At 37.9% G+C, this 25,530-nt stretch overlaps 2 protein-coding genes across 3 annotated transcripts in view; both read right to left on the bottom strand.

Annotated features, from left to right (window-relative positions):
* Positions 1-3,859: 3,859 nt before the first annotated feature.
* Positions 3,860-9,800, bottom strand: ube2j2 (ubiquitin-conjugating enzyme E2, J2 (UBC6 homolog, yeast)). 2 transcript variants are annotated; one of them, XM_077574260.1, is made up of 7 exons: positions 9,635-9,800; positions 8,235-8,365; positions 6,827-6,867; positions 6,316-6,418; positions 6,074-6,212; positions 5,880-5,960; positions 3,860-4,893 (listed from the first exon to the last, which is right to left on the bottom strand). In XM_077574260.1, exons 2-7 carry the CDS (start codon positions 8,363-8,365, stop codon positions 4,600-4,602), a joined length of 789 nt encoding a protein of 262 aa, XP_077430386.1. In that variant the 5' UTR covers positions 9,635-9,800; the 3' UTR covers positions 3,860-4,599. The 2 variants fall into 2 exon arrangements, with proteins under 2 accessions (XP_077430386.1, XP_077430385.1); XM_077574259.1 differs by lacking the exon at positions 9,635-9,800 and adding an exon at positions 9,270-9,438.
* A 3,947-nt stretch (positions 9,801-13,747) lies between these two features.
* The window catches only part of acap3b (ArfGAP with coiled-coil, ankyrin repeat and PH domains 3b), a 57,714-nt gene continuing 45,931 nt past the window's right edge, over positions 13,748-25,530 (bottom strand). Inside the window, exons 11-24 of the mRNA XM_077572238.1 lie at positions 24,606-24,718; positions 24,449-24,500; positions 24,209-24,309; positions 23,329-23,440; positions 22,995-23,227; positions 21,431-21,500; positions 21,207-21,301; positions 20,904-21,124; positions 20,725-20,817; positions 19,470-19,562; positions 19,129-19,352; positions 18,937-19,046; positions 18,708-18,818; positions 13,748-17,008 (exon numbers count right to left, since the gene is read on the bottom strand). Of these exons, the coding sequence (XP_077428364.1) occupies positions 16,861-17,008; positions 18,708-18,818; positions 18,937-19,046; positions 19,129-19,352; positions 19,470-19,562; positions 20,725-20,817; positions 20,904-21,124; positions 21,207-21,301; positions 21,431-21,500; positions 22,995-23,227; positions 23,329-23,440; positions 24,209-24,309; positions 24,449-24,500; positions 24,606-24,718 (1,776 nt within the window). The 3' untranslated portion in view covers positions 13,748-16,860. The remainder of the gene's footprint in view (positions 17,009-18,707; positions 18,819-18,936; positions 19,047-19,128; positions 19,353-19,469; positions 19,563-20,724; positions 20,818-20,903; positions 21,125-21,206; positions 21,302-21,430; positions 21,501-22,994; positions 23,228-23,328; positions 23,441-24,208; positions 24,310-24,448; positions 24,501-24,605; positions 24,719-25,530) is intronic.

Here is a 25,530-nt window from a genome sequence, read left to right as displayed (position 1 = left end):
GTGTGGTCTCTCTGAGGCGCCGTAGTGCTCGTTCTTCAAAATTCACGGCTTTGAACTTAGGTCATTGCATCCTATTAGTTCACCACTAGATGGTACTAAACTATAAACACTGTAAATTTGGGCAGCAATTAATCTCCTCCAGGATAAATATGTATCTTGAAAATACGCAGTAGTACCTATTATTTTTATTTTAAAAAAAAAAAAACGTGCACAGGAGGGAGAAACTGAATGGGAGGACCTCTCCAATGTCAGGCAGACCGCTTTTCCTAGTACAAAACGTAAATGTCTAAAGCATTTATAGTTTTCCTCCAATAGTAAATAAATGAATAAAGTGGAGGTATAGATAGTGACAGTAATATTCTTTTTATTCAAGTACCAACAAGAGAAGTACAGTCTCATAAACTCGTTGAGAAATATTCACTTGCAACACTGTGATTTTTCCTTTTGCAGCACTAAAGTGTAGGTAGACAAATGCAAGGTGCTAAAATATGAAACATACAAATAATAAGTAAACATATTTACAATTCATTTTTTGTACAGTCATTCCATTTTTTCAAAAACTATATACAAGTTGAATGTATAAATAATAATAATAATAATAATAACAAAAAAAATGTTGTTGACTTGGTCCAGATGAATGTCAGAGGACATCAGCAGGCCTGCAAGTGTCGCTCATGTACCGCGATGCAGTTGAACATTTTTTGGAGCGTAGACTTGAGATCGATGTGATTTGAATCCAAGCTGAGTGACAAAGACAAAAACGAGAGTTTAAAAAAAAAAAAATCATTTTCAAACTCCAACATGAAATCTGACAATATGGAAAAAGCTGTTTGGCCATTAGGTGATTTCCTTGATCGCGAACTTAAGGTTCATGTAGTAGTACATCCATCCATTTTCTACCACTTGTTCAGGGTCGGTTAGTTTTTGGTTACACTAGTAGACCAATGTCTTACTAGAAACTAGTACATTTTCCACTACTGAGCTCCACTACTGCATGACATGTATGTACACTAGCGCGCTTCACTAGAATGCGGGACCATAAGATGGATATCAAGAGAATCAATGCTTAAACGGCTTTTCCAATTAAAAAAAAGAGAAAAAAAAGTTTGAACAGATTTTCCACTTACAACATCGGCCTGACGAGCCGCTTACTGAAATCCTCCACCGACTCTTCATTCGTCCTCGTCCTCTTCCTCTTCTGCTCTTTCTCTGCCACCCGATCCCAGATCCCGGTGTCGACCCACAAGGCCCCCGGCAGGGCCAGGCTGGCTGGGGTGCAGGTGATCCAGCGGCAGAGGGGGCAGCAGATGGTCCGGATCACGCCGTCCACTTTGGCCAGTTTCTCCAGGCAAGGCGCGCAGAAGGTGTGACCGCAGTGCAGCAGGCGCGGGACCCGCCGACTGCGTGAGTAGTCGTAGAAACACACCACACACTCCAGATCTTCATTTGGAGACATGCTTGAGCCCCTTTGAAAACAGTTACAATGAAATTATATTCACGATAAATAATGAATGAAATACACTTCGTTGAAGCAGTCTTTGGAACTTACTTGGCGTCCATGTGAAGTTCTCGCTGAGCTGGATGAGGCGTGTTCTGTCTGAGTGCTACTGTTTAACAAGCGGCTCTTAAAGACGCGACTCCGCGTGTCACGTCACGTGAGCCCTCTTCCAGGGAATTCTGCTCAGGTAAACACTACCCCGGAAGAATGCTATTCAGGCACAACAAAGAGGGAAAATACCTTCCTACTCTCTGTTCCTTATCCCTACCACGTGCCAATAAAATTATCATATTTCTTTAGAACAGGGCTAACTAATCAGTCATACATCTAGCAAACAATATGTCATATTTTCAAACATAAAAACTATACAGCCATGTAGGGTTTTTTTCCTCTTGGTTAGCATGTATTCCTATGTTTCGAGATTCCCTAACGACCCAACAGGTGCATGATTCTGCAAGAAAGTGGTGGAATTGCAGACAGTTCCTTCTTAAACACTATTATGATCACTGTTCCATTATATATATATGTGTTGTGTGCCTCTAGTAAACACAACATTCTGATTAATATTGTGTTTGTGGACTATGAAAATGCGTAGCAATAATTGTTGTTATCATTATCATATTATTATTATTATTATTATTGCTGTTATGTCAAAGCCAAGAATATGTGGTACATTATTTATTATTAATAAGAAGTGTATTATTAATCCTCATTAAGTCTACTAATATACCAGGTAGCCTAATAGTATACTATGTTTAGCAAAATGTACAAATCGTAAATATATATATATATATATATATTGATATCTCTTGTTGCTTAATATGATGTTATAAGCTGTGTGTCTTGTTTGCTTCAATTGCTTTTTTTTAGGGGTGGGAATCTTTAAATGTCTCACGATTCGATTCCGATTGTTGGATCTGCGATTTGATTCAGAATCGTTTTCGATTAAGAAAGTTTTTGATTCAAAATGATTTGATTGACAATGATTTTTGCTTCAATCTATGGATGTGCAAGGAATTGTAATGATCTACTCCAGTCTGACTCGGTAATGCTAATTAGCGCGCTACTCGCGGCACTTATCACTCAAAAGAACGGCTCCTCGCTGAAAAAAAAAACTTTTATTGGAATAACTTCATCGTGACTTTTTCCTTCTACTCTCTAATGTGGCTACAACTTAACTGTGTGGAACCACACTGCCCCTAAGTGGCCAAATTGGGTACAACATGAACAGCGCTCCAAATAAAGACACACACAGACAAAGGCAAGACAGTATAAAATAATTTAAATAAAATCGATTTTGGGACATTTAAAATCGATTCTGAATCATACTAAATGAGAATCGCGATTCATAGGAGAATCGATTTTTTGGGCACACCCCTACTTTATTTCCCTCATTATTTTTTGCTGTTTACAAGTTTTGGCTTCACAATTTTTATTTTCATTATTATTATTATTTATGCATGTTTGAAATAAAAAATGGAAGAAAAAAACTCAATCAATTTTGTGTGTACACAAGCGGATGACAATTTTTAAAATATAGGCATTCAATTTCAGGGTGAAAGAATGACACATGTATGGTACTTTTGAATCAAGTTTGACCTTAACGGGATTCAAAACATTTTGATTCAAAGGAAAGTTGGACTTTGTACAAGAGCTGGTTCACACCGCGTACTCTGTCACATGCAACGTGCACATCAAACAGTTGCGCTGACTGACAACTGGAGTTGTAAATACGCCCTTCTTTGTTTATTGCTTTTTATACTGTCACTAATTCGGATGTCACTACCTCTTGAAAACAAAAGGCTTATTTTAGTAATTTTACTGATCAGATTTCATTTTGTATATCATAATGGGCAGTCAGAATCAAATGAAAATTGTTACATGTCTGACTTAAGATCTCAAGAAGGATTATGTTTTAAATAAACATTTTTGCACAAATTTAATTCTCGGAAGTTCTTTACTTACTGTTGTTGCTCAAAAGGCAGCAAGATTTTTATGTATGTGAAAATGCGTTGGTGTCAAAATAAAACAGTGTTCCAATCCCAGTAGAATTTCACATATTGGTATCTACAAATTGAAGGCCAGGATTACATAATATTAAATCACATTCTACTGTGTAATGTTTTTATTGCCTGCCAGTGATGACACCCATCTACCTGATAAAGCACATCGGCACAAATCAGAGCTTCTTTTCTTTGGTAATGCAAATGCAAATATAAAAAGGCATTGCCTCATTGCTTAATCTAGGTGTGCCTAATAAAAAGGTTCACGTGAGCCAGGCAGGCTAATCTTACTTGGAAAGCGGCAATACGTGAAACGTGACAACTGGGCCGTTTTCTTGTACAATCAAAACAGCAGCAGTCTTTTATAATTTGTTTATTTCCAAAAACAAGTCCACTAGAGTCACTGATAAACGCAATGCACAACAGTACAATTGATAAGCAGTCGCGTGGACACTATTTGTGTCATCCGACTACACACTCTAAGGCTTTGTCTATAAATTAAAATGACAAAATTGATCAGAAAGAAAATATACAGAACAAAACGTTGATTTATTCTCCGAGTCCCGCGTCTCCAAATCGGACACGCTTGGTGGCTCGAGTGGTCAGCTAAACGAATCCCGAACTGCACTGGTCCCGAACTCACAACTGCTTTGGGCTCATGGGTTGACTGGAGGGAGCGGATGCGTCCGCTCCGGTTGCTCGCTTACATTGCTGGATTGTTGTTTTGGGCCGCTTTATACATCTGCCTTTGAAGACTTTTCCATTTGTGCTTCAGTAAACGTGAACGTGAGAGTAAAAAAAGAAAAGGTAATTCTGTTGGGAAAAAAACAAACTGATCTGCCGCTTGCTCTCTCTATGTCAACATTTTGCTGACAAAAACAAATAAAAACAGGAGGAAGTGCGTTTGCCAATAGAAAAGGAGGTGAAAAAAAAGTTGTCGCTCCACAACAGTAACTTGTGACCAGCGGCGTAAAAAGACTTCTCCTCCACAACCCATGAGCCACATTCCTTCCTGTGTGGGCTGCTTTCTGTCGTCCAGAGTCGGCAGATGGTCCCGGGTCACAACGTCCCCCGTCCGCCTGACGTTTTGTCCAGCTCTCAATCCTGCGCTATGCTCCTCAGCACGTACTTGACCGTGTAGGCAAACGCGGCGAAGCCCACGATGACAAACAGGTTGGCCAGAGCGCCGCCTAGAAGTCCGTGGTTGCGATTGGCTTGCTGCAGGCCCTGGGCGGGGTTGACGCCCCCCAGCGGGATGGGACCTCCGTTGAGGGCGGGGAGGCCGTAATGGGCCTGCTGGGGGTCGCCGTCGGGCACCACATCGGGTAAGGGGAGGGGCTGAGTGCGGGCGTTGAGCTCTTCCTGGAGTTTCTGTTTCTGTTGCTTCATCTCCTGGTGGTGACAAAACACAAACGGCCATTCAGAACAAAAGCGAAGGTTCGGTAAGAAATCGGGATTTGCAAATAACCACATTCAAATCGACGTGGAAATGTAGTAGAATGACTTTTTCAAATTGCCGAAGCTCAATTTGGTGCCCATTAAGAATTAATTAATTTAAAAAAAAATAATAATAATTTTTAAGGGATACTTGACACATTCAGCTGTAAAAAGTTCATATTTTGTCCAGAATTAATGTGATCACTTCATTATTTTCCATGAACAAATAATACTTTAAAAAACATTTTTTCCCACTTGCTGTCGACTGAAGATGACATCACTTGTGCTGAGGAAACGGGTAACGACCAATCATGGCTCAGTTTGCTGACCAAACCCAGAAAACAGTCAAGTGTCAAATTTCGTTTTTTAAAGGTATTGTTTATGAAAAATAATGACATCATCACATTAATTATAGACTAAATATTATCTTCTACTGTTGAAAATGGCTCAATGAGTCAAGTATCCCTTTAAGAACAAATGGAAAAAAGATCATTGAAAATTTCCATTAATTTTATGTAATTTTAAGAAAAAATGCTATATTAGGATATATAGGTCTGTCTTAAAAAATTATCCGTCATTTTTGGAAATTTCATGTTATAAAAAGTACTCGTGGTATCAGTACTTGGTATTGGTGTCTACTCAAGAGTTGACTACTTGTACTGATATCAGTCTGAAAAAAAGTGATATTGAACATCCCTAGTAAACAAATAAAACGTTTGTTTTTTTATTTAGCATAAAGCTAACCGATGAGACAAAAATATTGATCTTAAATATTAAATATACATTTTCTAAATTGAAAAACAGACACATTTATTGCTTGTTTGTTAAAAAGACATGTTAAAAGAGGACTTTGAAAGAAATGATTGCATTAAAAAAACAACACAATTCTTTTTGAAAATCATTCATCCCTACTACGAGTCAGCGATTTTAGGACAGCTCACCTCCACAACATCGGGGAACAATTCACAGAAGACTTTGTCCTTCAGGTTGAAGGCGAGGCTTTGGGCAGAGAGTTGTCTTTTCTGAAAAACAAACACAACCTTGACTTATGAGTTCAATTCATTCTGTGACCAAGCTCATAACTCCGTTCACTCGTATACCAAATGAATATTCCAAGCGTGCTTCACGAGCTCACCGTGTGGTCCGAGGTCTCGATGCTGCCCAGGGTGGGGCCTTTCTCCACCATGAAGCTGAGCAGACCCGTGAGGATGGTGGAGACGGACCACGCCGGGTTCCACGTGTCCGGGTGGAAGTCTGTGATGGACAAACACAGCCTGCGGAGCGACACGGAAGCGTTACGGCATGGCAACGTGACACCGCTGTGAGTCCAGAAAAAAAGAAAAGAAAAGAAAAGAAAAAAGGAAAAGATCCGCTTACCTGGTATTACATTTAAATCTGCCGTTGGGGGTGATCATGTAGATACTTGGTGGCTTAAAAGGGAATTCCCGAGGAAATATGAGCTTTCCGTGATAGTAACCTCCTATAAGGGACACGGGCGAGAATTTTTTTGATTATTACTCAACTCAAAAAAATTGTTACATGACCATATATGAGGGGGGGGGGAATGCTAATGTGTACAAAAAGCTTATGTTGGGGTGAAAAGGTTACGAAGCACTGAAGCAGCTGGGCCAGTTTTACTGCTAATGTGATGGAAACGCTTACTGTGGCGTGTGATTGCGAAACGACACACCGGAAGCGTTTCGGCTTGTCATTTGTGACATAGAATACACTCATACTCAATTGACAAATATATATATATTTTTAGGTTTAAGGTAATGTGGCGCCAGGAAACAAATACCAGTGTAATGGTTATGACACATGCGAGTCGTTTTTAAATGCCTACTATCAATCAATCACGAGACCACAAATCAACTTGACAGTTTTTTACCTTCATAAGGAGTTTTCTCGGGACCTCTCACCACATAGTGCCTGCGGGAGACAAGACACATGTTGCATAAATGTTACCACTCTCAAAGGCAGACAACAAGTGGCGTGCCGGCGTCCCTGGTGAGTGTCACCAACGACTAAAACGTCATCAACTTGTGGCAAGTCTTGACTTGACGCAAATTGGAGTTACTTAGAAACATCGCCGTGACCTTCCTGCTTAAACGCGACCGCAATAAAACCTCAAAAACAATCAATTGCCCTCAGCTGTGCACAGGTGAGAATGAGCAAACAGAGGACTGTGACACAACATGGACTTGAAGTCTATCTTACGATTGAGACAGTTGACACAACATGGACTTGAAGTCTATCTTACGATTGAGACAGTAACTCGGTCGCGTTTTGACACTCACCAAAGACATGTAAAATGCACAGATACATTTGTCGATTGCATGCTTCTAGCAAATATTCACAATGTATACATAAGCACTAGGTGCACAAAATTGTTGGCAACACCCTGATAACGAAAGACAAACCCACAGCGGTCACAAAAATGACTTAAATCTGTCAAAATTAACAATTAACAAAAATGTTCCGAAAATTAACAGACGAAAAATCAAGACATTGCTTTTGAATTGTGGCGCAATCAAATTATTATTTTTTTTAAACAAACTCGTAAAACAAAAATGATGGAAATCACTGGTACTGTTTGGTGACATGCTGTGAAGAAGCGAAGGTTAGAGTTGTCTCAGGAGATTACAAACAAATGACAGACCAGCACGTTAAAAGATAAAAGCTGTAAAACCATCTTCAAGCAATGAATGCAGATGAATGTGTTTTTTTTTTACTTTATAGCATTCCTTGAACATTGGTGGTCAGACTACCAGATATTTTGAATGTGATTTGTTCATATTTGTCGTTGATCTCTGTTGTGGTTGTGGCTCAAGTTGTGCCCAACTCCTCAACCCCTCCCCTCTCCTATGGTAGTATCACATATTTGTGACGTCGCCAGTGTGGGCTTTCTTTACTGTGTCTCCCCAAAATGTTACCTTCGCGGGTTTTTGTGTCATTTTTTTTTTTTAAACATGACTATTTTGTTTTGGCAAACTCAAAATGAGTTACTAGTTGTCTTTGAAGCAGAGATATCAATAACATTCAGGTTCTTTGTGCTTTACACAATGTTTTATAATGTATTTGTACATGTTAGACTTATAGTAGAACTCGAAAGTATATTTGTATTCAAGTTAATTTTGCAAACAATTATTGGCTTACTTATCCGTTATCGACACTTTCTAAATTATTGGTTTATCGTATCGGTTGAAAATAGCATTATTGTGTATTTGTAAAAAAGTCACAACCTGATACAACCTCATTTATGACATTTCATGTGGTGTAAGGATGGCCGAGCGCACCATTCGAGAATGTTGGAGGGGAGAGGCTCCGCACAGATGTAAGGCACAGGGTCTTTCTTTATCCTGAGGTAATCCTGCTTAAGTCGCTGAGTGGCTGTGGTTGGAGCTCTCTTGTTTCCGGTGTTGTTCATCTGTTGAGATCAAAGGATGCTCAAACGTTGAGTGAAGTTGATGTTATAAAGCAGGCTAAAAGCCGTTTTATACATTTAAAGGTAACAGACTGCATGGAAAAGGAGCACAGTGTTGCCATTTTGAAAAATAGTCAATCAAGTGGTCGGAATCTTAACCAAATGGCTAACTTGGCCACACGTACTGTGTGTGTGTGTGTGTGTTGCTTTGTAAACTAGCGCAAACCAAAAACAACAGTTACACCCAATCCTGCCTCTAATATGAGATAAAGCTGCATTATCCAAAGCTTGGCACAATGACAACACAAAACCAGCAAACATCTGTGCCACATATTATCTACAGATTGACTAACAAAGCGTATGGAGTAAATAAATACACACTATAAATTATAAGTTGCTATTAGACGTTAACAATACTGTATTGTCACTACTTCACAATGCCGTGTAAGATACCACCTTACAATGTAATGATGATGATCTTACCGCAAATATTTACATTTAGATGCTCTAAACAGCTACAAGAATTATTTTCAAAACGAAATTAACTGGCGTAAACTGATCTTGCGTTATGCAAGGCTCGTTGCGCTGACGTCTCATGTCATTTAAGAGTGGCTGCAAAAAACACTTGGTAAACACCCAGTCTGCTTTAATCGGCATAATCAATGCTGTTTTAACCGTGTGGCGTTACCTAACTATTATTGTAGCAAAGCGATCTAGACGACCCTAACGGCTAACGAGTGCAGCTCTAACCGAATCTGATGTGTAAACTCTTATTAGCCACCAAAGGCTAATGTAGGCCAGTGCTACGTTGAGGTGGCTAATGCTAGCAGCCGCGGCGCTACATAACAAAGTTGGACGTCCACATGTGCAAAATGTACGAACTTGTTATGTGTTGTATTGGACATACCTTTCCAGAGACCCCACTAAAAATGGGGATTCGGGTCTGGATACGAATTAGGGCTGCAGTTCCAGCGGTCAGACCCCAAACCGATAGGACGAAGACAACAACGAAACGACAGTTTAGCAAGAGGAACAGAAAAACTCACTTCCGGGTTTATTCTTCACGTGCCATCGTGGCGTATGTAGAAATGCTCGGGAAGCTCTTTAGCGCTACCATCTGTTACGGTGGTGTTACAGTACAGTATCGAAAAATGCATATTACATTGGCATGCCTGCCTAGCATAAGAATGTTTTATTTGCTATTTTAATGTTTGTGCTTATCTCTTAGCATTGGCATGAATAGGAACTATTGTGTAGTTTTGTGATACTCACTCTGGGCTGATGATAAAACTATTAATGATATGAAGGCAGCAAGGCGGAAATAGTAGTTGGCACGTGTCACCTAGTCCAGAGGTTTGGGGTCTAATTAATTGCTGTCCAGCCTTTCTGTGCTAGAGTTTGCATACTTTCCGAGGGCTTCTTAACATGGTTAAGATTAAGATTCTGATGCATCACCATGGACCTGTGCCTTTAAGAGAGGGGCGGGAGAATGACGTTTCCTGGTTCAAAGAGATGATAGAGATGAAAGAGCTGAAAGGTATTAGTTTGTTGCTTACTATGTAAACAGTATCGTAGAGTAAAAGAGCCTTGACACAAGAATCCTTTGATACTGAACCATTCTCTTTCATAACATTTATTATTATATATGCAATTTACAAAATTATACAAAACATAAAATGGTATCACCAACCAAATACATTTGCTTTAGCTAGAGTTGATTGGCTGAGCTCATGCGTCTTATTGCTCATTGCTGACAAGCTTGACAAATGCCGAGAAATAGGACAATGTGAAAATTAGTCAAGAGGTGAAAAATGCTCATCTATCAATGCTCTGTAGCTGGCTGGAATATTTGTCAACAGTTGTGTGGCAGCAGTTCAAGTGGGTGCTGGAGTCACGTGACATTACCAGAAAACCCAGATAAAAGTCTGAGGGTGTGGTGCTTTATTGAATGCTTTATTTATTACAGCAACAAATATTTGACTTCCTTGGAAACGTTTGACCGACATTTGAATACTAAAGCTGCGATACTCATGTCATTTCTTCAAATAATGCCCCTTAACTCATTCACCGCCATTGACGGCTATTGCCGTAAAAAAAAAAATCATTTGAACTATTTCTATTAGTTTAAATTTGTTTCCCACTTTTGTTAACAAGAGTATGAAAACCTAGAAAAAAATATATTGTACATTTAGAACAGATATCAAATTTATGATTAATCGTAAGTTAACTATTGAAGTCATGCGATTAATTACAATAAAAAAAATGTAATCGCCTAACGCGATTTAATAAAAAAGAAGAAAAGATTATTTAAAAATTAGGAGCGTCAAGCGATTGAAATTTTCTAACATAATTAATTGCATAACTTCACGAGTTAACTCACGATTAATCACAAATTTTATATCTGTTCTAAATGTACAATAAAAAATATATAGGTTTTCATACTATTGTTAACAAAAGTGTTTTTTTTTCAACCAATAGAAATAGTTAAAATGAATATTTGACGTCTATAACTGTCAATGGCAGTGAATGAGTTAACACCGTTATATGTTAAAATTGGGCTTCTATTATTTTAGAGACTACTATTTGAGGAAATATGGGTTTTTAACACAATTAAATGTTCTGAAAACAGTTTTGACGATTATTCTGATATCATATCCACCAAAAATGAATCACGTCATCCATTTTGGATACTTATCATCAATGTACAAAAGCTAAGTTTTGATCTCCATTCAGCTGAAATAAGCATTGGCTTCCAAACAGTAAGATGATGATGAGGCGGTGAAAGGTTCACTTAAGGTTTCTCGCAGCGGCTGAACTGGAGACTCCTCCTCCTCAGCTTCTCGGGCTGGAGAGACGCGAGGAGAGAAAACTCACGAAAGACTTCCCCACGGGAGATGTCACCTGAAAAGCATTTCCATCATTACAGTTGTGATGCGCCCACCCAAAGTGGATAGAAATGTTACGATTGCTCCATGACACACCAAAAGCCCAACCGCATGGGATTTGTTTTGAAGAGAAAATATACGGCAGCTCTACCACACGGAGCAGAGGAAAAGAAAATACATAGGAAGAGAGTGGGGAGCATCCTGTTCGTTACCTACATGAGTGTTTCCCAACCTTTAGTGAGCCAAGGCACATATTTTACAGTAACAAAATCTCATGGCACTGCACTAAACAAAAATGTCACCAAAATATATTCTGGTGCATGAATGGCAACATGCCTATCAGCTTTATTGACCTTCTGCCGTCTAGTGTAGGAACAATTAATTGCTCTGCCTGTAACAGGGATTCTGCAGTTCATTAAATGACATTAGAAAGCATTAATTACAATGTCCAGAGGCATTACAAATTCAAATACAATTAATATATACAATAAAATTGCTCTGAATTTGAAAAGAAAAATGTACTGGTCCTGTTCAACATGAAACGCTAATGCCACATAGTGGCAAAAAAAGAAGAAGCCTCAACACAAATCTACGACTCAATGTTTCATGCGCCTTTCAACTGTTTTGTATATCTTTTTAACTTAAATAAAATTACTGAATCAATGAACTGAAAGTTTGTATTTGGTAACCATATTTGTCCACTTTTATGTGAATTAACAAGAGTATGAACATTTTTAAACCTATATTTTACTGTACATTTAGAACAGAACAGTTTGATTAATTGTGAGTTAACTATGAAAATAATGTGATTAATTATGATTTTAAAAAAATTATTAACCGACTCCTAATATATAAACATTGTGCATATAGGTATGTACATCATGTATGTATATTTGTGTGCGTGTGTACGTATATGTATATGCAGTATGATGTGTGGGCATGAAATAGTTTTAAGTTGCATTTAAATGGCATTAAATTAGATTTTCTGATAACTGCAGAAACCCTGTGAAACTCAGATATATTACCTGTAGTAAATAAATCATTTTTCAGACCAACTAAATGAAGTTGGATAGATTTCACAGCCAACTAATGTGCTGTGGCACCATGGTTGGGAATCACTTACCTACATTGCTCTGATTCTGAATCAGATTTATTTCTCTCTGACGGCTATAAATCTGAATGCATTTTTGTTTAGTATACATATTGCATCTTATGTTTGCCTGGTCACTTTCAAATTGTATTAAAATGTATTATTATTATTTTTTTTTTATTGCCATAGTTTCTTTAATTTGTTTTCTCATAAGGTACCTTAAACTGTGTTGTGCTGTACAAATTAGCTACATCATCATTAAAAATGTAACTCTTACATTGGATCTCATTAGAGTGTGGAAGTTTACCGATCATTGTCTTGGGCTAATATAAAGACACCCAATATTAACTAGACTAAGTGCAATTTCGGCAGAAATTGCGTGGGAATGCTGAAAGCTGAATGCTAATAGCTGAATGCTAATAGCTGAATGCTAACCTGAATGCTAATAGCTGAATGCTTATGAAGTAAATTGAAAGATACATTATGTGAACATGACAAAGTATTAATTCTAGTTGAAAGATAAATGAATAAAAAAAGAACACTTGAACCCGGGAGGCGTGAATTTTTGAAGCAAGTTGAAATTTATATGGAAAAGTGCTATCTGAAAGTACCCTCCATTCATTTAGATGGAAAGGTGGAACTAATGATATCCAATGGAGAAAAAAATAAAAATCATGCTTTTCTGCATTCCCACAATTACTACACGATGCAGATAGTTTGCAAAGAGCCAAGCCAAAGGCCCCTCCAAAACACACCCTAATCAGAGCAAGAAAGAACCAAAGTGTCCCTCTACAGTATGAAAGAGACGGCCCAGGATGCTTCACTCACTCTATCCCGTGGTAAGGATTTAAACTTCCTGCTGCCTTTGGCAACCCCTGCGGTGAGAGAAGCAATGACATGTCAGTTAGTGGCTTACCGTCCCACGATGTCTTCCCTTGAATATAAAATGAAGCTTTAAAACGTTCTTGGCAAGTAAGTAAAAATTTTATAGTCGGTGTAAAAAAAAAAAAAAAAACGGCTTGTGAGGTCACATGAATGTTTTACAAGTGAAGACACTGAATTATTCAAGGCACACGGCGGTACTGCTGCAGGCCTAAAACCCCCGAACCACCTGATACTGAGCATTAATGTTGAATTTTAATTTTTCAAAAGCAGCATTTAAAAAAAGTACGTCTCACTTTTATGAGCCTGCTTAAATGCTTTGAATAAGCCCAGTGTTTCTAGGAAATGCTAGAGCAGCTTTTAAAAAATAGCACTCTCCCATCATAAAGCAAATGACTGACATCAAATATTGATCAAGTGATCACTTTGGAGCGATTATAAATTTTTGCTACAATGCTGAGAGAATGCAAGAGGGCAACAGAAATGAAAGCAAGTACAAGCCTTGTTAGTTGATGAAGAGTTTCTCAGTTTTATTGTATTCAGTTTTTTTTTTTTTTTTTTTTTAAATGTTGTTGGCCTTAGAGTGTCTAAAGACATGGAATAATAGTTCCCCAACTGTTGGGTGGTTTTTGAAAGAGAATAAAAACAAACATGAAACAGATCGCTGAGAGGCAGGCATGGAGTTCAAATAACACGAGTGTACTATTTACAGCACTTTTTTTTTTTTTTTTACCACTCCTATGTCAACACACACACAATGGACACAACATTGAACACTTGCTCAAGGGCGACGGTGGCGCCCACCTAGACTTGTACTACTTTTACAGTCTGTCACTACTGCCATGTGAGAATCTCAGTTCTGTTTTGGATCATGTGAGCACAGCAACAGTGTTTCTACCACTTTGTCACTTCACAAAGCATAGTAAGACTAAGCTGCATCTACTCTGGTTCAATTTGAAGAGAAAAAACAAACTGTGCTATAATACAAGGTCAGACACTTTCCCTTCAAAAGTCTTTGGCAGAGGAAACTAAAAGCACAAAAATATGGAATTACTGCTTGTGGAAAGGATTTTGACTGTGACATCGGAGGTCATGTTGGCAACATGCTTATTCCACAGAACTGCACTGCACAATGTGATCAAAACGGTAGAAAAATATCAGAGCATGCTAGGAGCGCCAATCGCGTTGACTCGCCCGCAAAGCATGCGCAGAAGAACACTGTCAGCTGATAGGCATTGGAGCCTACAAAGTGTGTAAACATGTCAGAAAAATGTGCTCCATAATCTCACCGATACAGATATTGTAACACGGAAGAGTATTTACAAGTACAGTAAACGCAGGTGTGGTTATATAGCCATGATATCAATGATGTTTTCAATGAAAGTGTAAATCTTTTATCTGCTTGCACACTTCCAACCACGAGCTCACATTTTATGTCTCACTTCCTCGTCGCCAACAACCAACGAAACGAAACTGAAAACATTTCTTTCCATAAATGCAAAAAAATCTCTTTCAGTGCTGAATGCTAATTATTGTATTGAAACGTAACGTAAGGCCTTTCCACATTCCAAAAGGTGAAGAAAAGGGGTTCCACCACTGCTATTGTCCGGATACCGTCAAAACACGTATTAAGACTCAAATGACAATCATTAACAGAATAGAATAAACTGCATCAGGAAATGCATTGCACGGCTCCTCTGGGAAGACAAATAAAATAGACAGACAGGCAGAAACAGACACACACGCAAAGAAAAGAGTACCTGAAAATAAACTAATACAGAATAAAAATTATAATACTGAAGGTGGGGAAAGTGCACAGTATCAGCACTCCAAAAAATGAAGCACTGACTATTCTTGTCAACCATCTCTCAGTAACTTTTTTTTTGTTTTTTTGCTATTAATAAGGCAAACAAAAACTAAGACAGTTATTTCACTGATTCCCTAGGCCAAAGCCATGTCAAACTGAAAAATAGTGCTTTGGCGCTATTTTGGGCACCAAGGAACAATATGGTAGTATAGGGAGGAGCTTTATTCAGCCTTGTCTAACATAAAAAGTGCTTTGCCGCCATCTTGTGGCATCTATAGGCAATTATATCATTTAACACTGGCGACAGTTTTTCCTGTCCTCACAGCTGCTAATAGGAGGCATTATTGTTTAATAAGGCTTCTGCCATTACGTCTTCTTTTTTATGTATTTATTTGACGTTTTTATTACATTGACAACCACCAGTGGTAGGCCGTCAAGGCCATAAGGACCTTCTCTGCTGGCCTCTATGTCAATCTAATTTGCGCTAATTAACTCATTCACTGCCATTGATGGCTATAAACGTAAAAAAATCATTTGAACAATTTGTAATAGTTTAACATTTTTTCCCTACTTTTGTTAACAAGATGATTATGAAAACCTAGATTTTTTTTATACTACATTTAGAACAGTTATAAAATGTGTGATTAATCGTGAGTTAACTAGTGAAGTCATGCGATTAATTACAATAAAAAAAATTAATCGCCTGACTAGATGATTGTTAAAAATTAGGGGCGTCAGGCGATTAAAATTTTTAATCGTAATGAATCGACTTCAATAGTTGACTCACGATTAATAACAAATTTTATATCTGTTCTAAATGTACAATAAAAAAAAAAAAGGTTTTCATACTTACTTTTCATAAAAATGTTAAACTAAAAGAAATAGTTAAAATTATTTTTTGACGTTTATAACCGTCAATGGCAGTAAATGAGTTAAACTATAGTAGCAACAGGACTGTTACTTAACCAATCAGCTTTCAAAAGCACCACACATTTTTCTGCCCTCTGATTGGTTGGTCAGAGTAAGCCAAGTTCAACTAGCAAAATCAATCTGTAGCATCCTGCACACATGAATATATATATTTTTTAATTGTTTCGTTTGATGTTTTTAGTCATATTTGATAAATATTGATTTCGAGCTGCTCCAGATGGCGTACGTGCCATTATATTCCGTTTTTTATCGTTTCTATAATTGAAAAATGTGATAGTATTAATACAGTATGTGCAACAATTTGGGCTGAAAAATACGTTAGTCAACAGCATTTTCTGGGACTTAACTAACAAAATAAATTTGCAAGTGACTGGTTAACATAAATATATCAAGTCCATACTTCATTTTAATGAGTGTTTCTTTTCTTTGACAGAAATAATATCATATCATATTGTTCAACTCACTACAAAGCAGACCAGGCTTTCTCCCTCTGAAAGCCACGCAGTCTTTTTTTCCTTCTTTTTTTTTTTTAAATCACAGTTTTACTTTTACATCCCTCCCTGACCTCCGCTTTACACGCATTGTCATTTTGTGAACCGCCCTCAAGCCACATCTCTCATCATAACTGCAAAGCACTTCTAAATGAGACTATTTACAACCTCAGGCTGAGGAGAGATGGTTTGGTCCGGGTTAATGTAGCGACAGGTGAGAGGATGTTAGCGGAACACCAACAAGCAGATGTCGTTTGACTTGATGTGATGTGGCGAGTGTGGAATGGTGAGCAGAATCGTAGCAGGAAAATCAGAGTTAAGTCAGTAAGAGTTAGAAAAGGTCCATGAGGGGGTTTGCGTTGCCCATAAGCCTTAACCTAGCTGACATCAGTGTCTACAGGAGGACTCTACGGCTAGAACTCCTCTATGGTGAGGCAGATGAACTCTTGGATGCACTTCCTGTACTGCTGCTCAGTGGGGCTGGTGCTGGGGTATTGACCTGGTTGTCCCAGGGGGGCTTCTGACTCTCGCATCTCCTCGTTCATCCGCGCCAAACGCAGGCTGAAAGGACAGATGGGACAAATGAGATGAGGAAGGGGCTTTTGCTTCATTTTCTTGTCATAAGTCCTCCTCAGCAATAGTTGGCGCTATGCTGTGGCAGTTTGATACATCATAATAATTATTTTTTTTTTTTTGCATGCTGTATCAGAGAGGACTCCGAGAATGAATACTGGTATTGGTCTGGGAAAAAAAAAGTCATACCAATATTTCAATTCATATTTTGCTAATCTTGAATCTACAGTAACAGACACACTGAATGAATACATCTGTGATTGTGTCAATAAAAAAAAGAACATTATTGTCATTTTAAAGATTTCCATCGCTCCTGCAATGGATTTCATTATATTATACAGCTGTACCAAATGAATGTATTACCATTTATGTAAAAACAATAATAATAATAATAAAGTTACCATATTTTCAGTTTCTTTTGAAAATGTGTTTATTTTAATAATAGCATAATAAATAATGTTTTTTTTTTAAAAACAACAACTATTATTCACAATGTATTAATTTATAAATAATTGCCATTAATCAACAACTTCCATCCATCCATCCATTTTCTTGACCGCTTTTCCTCACAAGGGTCGCGGGGGTGCTGGAGCCTATCCCAGCTGGCTTCGGGCAGTAGGCAGGGTACACCCTGAACTGGTTGCCAGCCAATCACAGGGCACACAGAGACAAACAACCATACTCACAATCACACCTATGGACAATTTGGAGTGTTCAATTAACCTGCCATGCATGTCTTTGGGATGTGGGAGGAAACCGGAGTACCCGGTGAAAACCCACGCAAGCACGGGGAGAACATGCAAACTCCACCCAGGAAGGCCGAAGCCCGGACTCGATCTCACGTCCTCAGCACTGGGAGGCGGACGTGCTAACCAGTCAGCCACCGTGCTGCCATCAACAACTTAATAAAATAAAATTGTAAAAAAAATATTTTTTATTAATATTTTAATTAGATTTTGCAGGTGTACTTAATGAATTAATAGTAGCCTATTGTGTTTATAACATAACAAGCTGTTGAGTAAAATAAGTGTTTTGTACGAAATAATGAAATAATTCACGCTCAGTTTGAATTTTATTATTGATATCATACATAATTAAAATCCACCAATTATTTTCATAAAATGAGTAAAATAAGTGTTTATTTTCCTATTATTTTCTATTATACTTAAAATAGTTTATTTGAATAATTACATAATTCACGCTCTATTTTATTGTTGACATTATATGTAATTGTAAATTAATCAATGATTTAATAAAATACACTTTGGAATTATTTTCATAAAATATCTGAAGCCTATATAATCAGTACTTTTTATATATAATTAATTCAATTAAATAACCAATTAATAAAATAAAATGTTAGTTTTTTTTATTTTACAAAATATTTTTATTTGATAAAATATTATATTTTAATAGTAAAATAATAATTTATAAATAAATGTAGAAAAAAAAAAATATTTTTTCCCCCCAAAGTTTACTATACGTCAGTGAACAATTCATTTAATGAACTAAACTGATAATAAAGAAATAGAAATGAATACATACATTTTAACTAACAAATTTTAGGAAAACCCGCTGAATGAATGCAACAAATATTCCAGGATCTGAGTATGTACACAAATCGGCAAACTGGATTAAAAACCAGATCGAACCGAGCTACACTTTGCTCACCCCTGGCCAAACTTACAGGGTGACGATGTCTGCGTTGGCAGCCTGCACCGCGATGCTGAGCGGGTCGTAGCCCTGCTCGTCCACCTCTGTCTGCGACGCCCCTCTCTTCAGGAACAGGCACACCTGGCTGTATACAACACACATTTAGTCCCATTTGATGCACTTGATGCACATGAAGTAGCAGTATTGCTTCCTCCCAGGAAGGAAATGCCTCAGTGGCATATGTCGTATGCATTATGTCATACCCGGTGTGTCCCAGGTAGGTGGCGTGATGCAACGGGCCTCTCCCTCTCATGTCCCTCTGGTTGACATCAGCTCCATTCTGAAGCAGGAACTCGCAAGCTATCAGAGAGCCCTGATGGAGAAGAAGATTAGAAAAGTGTCAAATCCATTTCTTTGAAAGTCAGCCACCCCTTGCAAAACAAAGTTCTTCTCACCCCCATTACAGCCTGTATGAGCGGCGTTTTTCCATCCTCTTCCTCACTCGGAGCGTGAACGTCGGCGCCGTGAGCCAGCGCCTCGGCCATGAGGGGCAGATTGTGGAGACGGGACGAGCGGTGGAGCAGAGCGCCGGGGTGGAGCTCCCTGGGATCCTCGGGGTCTGACGGGACTTCCTGTTCAATTTCCACCTCACCACTGGACGACTCCTCGGATTCCTCTTCTGGTGGACAAGAGCAGCAACAGAAGATAATAATTGTTTGTAAATGCCAATAAATGTTGTTAACAAGTCCAAATGAATGAACTGATATGTCAAATTTAGCACAAATCGTCGCTGCACCTTCTTCTGTGACGCTGTCCACCACGGAACCAAAGACCAGTATGTCGGTACTGCCGTCAGTGCTTCCTCCAAGGCCGCTGTCGCTGCTCAGGCCTGCGGGGCCAAACCACGCCAAAGCCAGGACACGTTAATTATTACAGAAGGTGTTTCTCGTGCGCGTAGCGCCATCTGTTGGACTTCCCCTGCATTACTTCAAGTCAGGGGTGGACATAGTTTAGCCCACACTATTCTTTAATCTGACCTACCGAGCATTACATACAGTTGTGCTCATACATTTACATACTCTAGGGGCACATCACAGGGGTGAATTTCAAGATGGCCACATTATTTTAGTGGGGACCACTAAACTTTGCTATGTTTAATTAATTTCGCAATTTTTACCCCTAAAATTTTTTTATTAAAATATATTTCTCATTATATAGTTGGTTAATTTCTTTATTTAAAAAAAATATTAAGATATGAAAACATACATAAATTAACTTCTTTTAAATTAAATATGGCTTATTTTAAAAAATAAAATAAAATTATTATAAATCCAATTGAACACATTTTTGTATTATTGCCACATTATTTTGGTGTGAACCACTAAACTTTGATGTTTAATGGTTGTTTCATTCATTTTTTATTTTTCCCCCTAATTTTACATTTTTTTTAATATACCTATTAAATTCATTTATCTCGTTATACAGTTGGTTAATTTCTTTATTTAAAATAATAACTGGGGAAAAAAATAGTAAAATAAAAACATACGTAATTTAACTTATTTTTAATTAAATTTGGCTTAAAAATATATATAATTAACTATAAATCAAATTGAACACATTTTGTATTATTGCCACATTATTTTGGTGTGGACCACTAAATTTTGATGTTTGTTGCATTAATTTTGTAATTTTTTCCCTAAAATTTGTTCATTAAAACATACATTTTAAATTCCTTTATCTCATTATTGGTTAATTTCTTTATTTAAAATAACATTAAAAAAACATAAGTAAAATAAAAACATACAAAATGAACTTCTTTTAAATTAAATATGGCTTCTTTTTTTAAATAATTAATTATAAATCCAACACACAACACATTTTTGTATCAATGAAATAAACAACATATTTCATATTTAAAACCTCATAACATTTATACCACCTGTATCTGTCCATTTTGAAAATAAAATGTGTCCATTTACACCAAAGTTTTCCCACCCCTACTTTTAGTTCCGCCGGCAAATTGGCACAAGAGTGCTTCGAATTGGACTTACTGCGAGGACCCGAGCCTGTGTCAAAGTATGAGAAGAGTGAATCCAGCTCATCTGGACAGAACAGAGAATCCCGGCGAAACTTGGCTGCAGCAGCTGCCAAAAGTTGACAAGAGTCAGAAAGATTCAGGTTGGCTCTGAATTGTCACAAAACGGCCACAAGGCTTTGCTGCCCAACTGACCTGCGGAGAGATTGGCAGGCGAGGCACTGCCAGGCTCGTAGCGATGGTATTTCCTGCGAGCTTTGTTTGGCGCCCGAACTGAGCTGTTGTGTCGCTGGCACTTTTTGACGATCCACGGTCGAGACTTCCTTTCACCTTCCGCCAACGCCTCGCTCCCACTCATTTTCTTTAGGAAGCGTTTCTCCACGTATTTAGACTTAATCCAAGCTTCTTTCTCCTGTCTGGAGCAATAAAAACATAACAGTGGACTTTCATATGACAGAGTAAATGAAAGCTTGGCGAGTGCAGGGCTCAAATACTGACCTTGTACTTGACGGTCTGGGCTTTTTCACTCCGAGCACTTCGCAGGCTCCCTCATAAATGTGATTGATCACAGTGTTGCCCAATTCACACATCAGCTGAACACCAGAGCGAGAGAGGAAAGAGTGTCACTAAAAATCTCTACTCTCTCTATTCTAAATCCCTGGTTTGTTCCCTTTTATCTCCATAAATATTTGTAAGAAAACCACAAACAAAAAGTGGCTTACCTTGAGTAGTTCTGGCTCCCAGGAGTCAAGAGTCAGTGATCGCACTTTGGAGCAATGGACGCCGAGACTCCTGAAAGAGAAAAAAAATGGACACTTGACTTAATGAGACTTTTTTATCATTTATTTGTAGAAGGTGCCATAACACATTTATCTTTATCTCAGAACATCTTGCAACTACACGTTCAGGTATTGAAAATTGAAGAAACTAAAGAGTTGGTTTACACTTTTGTGCAGTAATAGCTTCTATTCTTCTGAATAATTTTTCCCTTTTTTTGTGTTATTTAGTTTTATTTTATTTCTGTGTGTTTTGTGGAAAACGCATAATGGCAGGTTTATCAGCATATTTGGAAGATTTTTGGGGGGGTTTACAAAAAAGAAAAAGAAAAAATTAAACAAAATTCCCAATGCATTTCAATAGCATTGATTTTCACTATTCATGGGCCTATTATTATTATTATTATTATTATTATTATTATTATTATCATTATTATGTTTTCTATGAATTTACTCCCCACATCCCAAAAACATGCATGTTAGGTTCACTGAAAACTCTAAATTGGCCGTAGATGTAAATGTGAGTGTTAATGGTTGCAGGGATGGGCCACTTAAATGCTGGAGGGGGGGCCACAATTGTTCATCAATCCTATTGGGCACTGTTAGACATTATTAACATTTTTAATTCTTTATTTCATATATTAACCATGTTGAAATACTTTATAGATGTGAAGTAGGTAAAATAGTGTTGAACTCAGTATAATTTGACCTTAACCTAAGCTGGTACACCTTGTTTGGTCTAAAATTCCCTCTCAGTGTTTACGCACACACATTCTCTTCGTGGGAGAGTACTCTGCTTCGGGGGAGCGCACACACCCACACACACACCACTGACTCTGTTCGCATCATACTCACGGCCACTCTAGATTTTGTTTTGGGAAAAAGTACCCTGAGAGTATATTTTGTCTAAAAATGAAAACAGGTGCAGTCTGTGTACGAAAATAATATTATGTAACATAGTGTGAGAACCAATCTGTTCTACTCATTCTTAGTAGGAGGAGAGAGGTGTTTTACTTTACTATAAGAAGCCATCTTCCCTGAGGGAGGGGGCACATGGGCACTCTGAAAATTCCACCTCATACGTGATGTTCAGTGTTGTTGCCGTGACCGGAGAATTCTCTGTTTAATAAATCATCCTTGCAAGGTGTTTTTTCTTACAAGAAATCTGTCTTCAGCACCCACATGGGACCATAACTCTAACCACACACACGCTATGTTAGGTACTATGTTTGCGCTATATAACATTCCAAATATGTAAAAAAAAGATTAGGCCTGCTTGCGTTGTGGTATGCAGAGGAGTAATTAGACCCATTGTAAGCGCAACTAAGACATGTCTGCTAACTAGTGGTGATTGGTGATATTACAACTTAAAACTACAGTTGACCTTGCATATTCGCAGTTCGCCACCCGCAGATTTGCATATTCACAGATGATTTATTTATTTATTTAAACATTGCATTTATCAGTGTTCCAGTTTTTTTCATCTGGACGGAAGAGTAAGGAAGTGAACCTGTGGATCCCCGAGCACTCGATGCACAGCAGCACTCCGAGATTGATGGACGCCCAGCATGGAGCGCTCTGGCCGCAGTCACAACACAATTCATTTCCCGGCAGGTTCTGCACCCTCTGGAGGAGGCCTTCACCCCCTCCCCGAACCCCCTTATCCGCCCTCTCCCCCCTGTCTCTGGGCTCGCTGGCTGAGTCGATGCTGCTAGTGGAGGGCGAGGCTGTGCGATCCAGACGCTATAAAGACAGTGAATAGAAAAGATAATTACAGCTCAAACAGGCATCAGTGTAATGAGTGTCGCTCATAGTTAATTACACGGCGGTGCTCGTGTTCATACTTCAATGTAATAGTTGTCAGCGATGTCTTTATAAGCTGAGGCGATGCTTGCTTGCACCGCTTGGATCCACGCCTGCCTCAGTTTCTCTGACTCAGCCTGTAGCATGCAGCTCCTACAAGATGATGGAAATAACTTTTGACATACCACACTGTAAAAAAAAAAAAGCACTATAACAAAATTTTACTTTTTATGTTATTGTTTTTTCTGTATTTTAAAAATATAATTTAATTTACAAAAATAAACTCAGATTTTACATATCAAATGTAAAATAACATGAAATCACTCTAACTGTAAAAACACAATATTTTACAAAAAAAACTCCATTAGAAATACATATATTGATTGTTAAATTTAATATGTTCACAAATGTATCGTAATTTCACAAATGTTTGACTGTTATTTAATGGAATAAAATATAAAATTCAACTTTAAAACCCCCCAAAAAAGACAGAAAAATATATATATTTGCAAAGAAATGTAATGTCCTATAGATGGTAGCATTCATTGTATTAACATTTATTTTGAAAGGACATCTAATTAAAATTTATACACTGTAAAAAGAAAAAAAAATCATCAAAAAAAAACGGTAATTATATTTCAGTTTTTTTAAAGATTTTTTTTACAGTGCACACAAGTTGAACAGACTAAGTTTCTGTCACTAGAGACATCTCTCTAATGATGTAGCAAATAGTTATCTTTTGCTACAAAAGTCAAATACACGTGACCTTATGTTCATGAGTCAGCAACTGTAGCTAATGCTGTGTATCAGCTTAACAGCTAACTGTGACTTGCAAAATTAACGAAGACGAATTTAATAAGCAAACCACAGTACATTATAAGTTATGACTCATTTTAGAATCAACTTGTGTCTTTGACTTACTTGGTGGGTGAAACCACCTCGAAACAGAACCTCCTCTCGTTATCTTCACATGGTTTGACGGAGCACAGCCTCAGGTCCTCCACTACCACCGTCAACGAGTCCTGTCATTGGAGGAGAGGAGCGGCCCAATCACTATTTTAGTCACAAATTTGGACCTTAACTCATCTTCATGTTAGTTTCGTTACATCATCACGAAAGTCACATTACTGAATGAGCTACATTCACAAAATCCTGTTGTACCTTAAGTTTCTTTTGGTAGACCAACTGGCTGTTCTGTATGGAAAACCACCGCCTTGGAGGGAGGGTAAAAAGTGACATCATTTTAAATACATAACAAATAGTTACTGTCAGTATCTTCAAAACAGTATTTGAGGCAGACGAAAATGTTGCGCTTTACCTGTTCCAGGTCTTAAAAGCATTGCTGGCTCTTTTGAAGAGGTAGCCCTCCATGACCACACCATTTGGGGCATCCACATTGAACTCCAACTTGGGGTCATCGTAGGAAAAGTCCTGTGGAGACATGTTCCTTAAATTATTGCTCAAGTTTGGAATCAAGTTCTTGACTCAGAGAACAGGAAGGAAAAAAATAGTCATCGATTAAATACTCACAGTTCAATGATGATTTAGAGAATAGATAAGATCACATTTGGAGTCTACGTTTAGACAATAATTACACACTATTGAGAGAGGAAGTTGCAACTGTTGCGCCTATTTTCTACAGTGGGTCCATTGTGAGAGCCGGGTGACTCAAATGAGGAGGTAACACTCAGTTCAGGTGGAGTTTCCATTGTGCAGAGGTGAATGCGAGGCCATCTGTTGCTCAGGTTACCTTTCCACATTACTACAGACTCTGCGTCTTTCTATTTGTCAAGCCGCCCTCTCAGTTTCTGTCGACACAAAAGCTGCAATTCCACAGAAAGGGAATTAAATCCGGTGGCCACTCGCTCAGCGAGGTGGACGACAAAAAGACAGAAAATGAGACCGATAAAGAAGATAAGGCGACTACAAGGTCAGGTTTCCCTTTTTGTTGAGGTGATCTTTTTAGTCAATACTAAGTTAATGTGTTGTGGTGACCAATGAACCAGAAAAAGTGGTGTAGCGAATAATGTAATAAAAAAAAAAAAATTCTAATACAAAATACAAATAAATCCAAATCAAAACAATAAGATTTCTGCAAGAATCATCAAATCTAATTTAATGCTTTTTAATCCCATTCTTAAATGCAATTTAAAACTAATTTAACACCCACATCATACTGCATTTACACACACGTTCATCATACATACATACAGATACATAAACTGTTTATATATTAGTGCTAT

The sequence above is a fragment of the Vanacampus margaritifer genome, chromosome 8 (assembly GCF_051991255.1).
Source record: "Vanacampus margaritifer isolate UIUO_Vmar chromosome 8, RoL_Vmar_1.0, whole genome shotgun sequence".
In the NCBI taxonomy this organism is placed as follows: domain Eukaryota; kingdom Metazoa; phylum Chordata; class Actinopteri; order Syngnathiformes; family Syngnathidae; genus Vanacampus; species Vanacampus margaritifer.
Note: the sequence above shows the minus strand (reverse complement) of the source record. Positions and strands in the feature narration are given on the sequence as shown.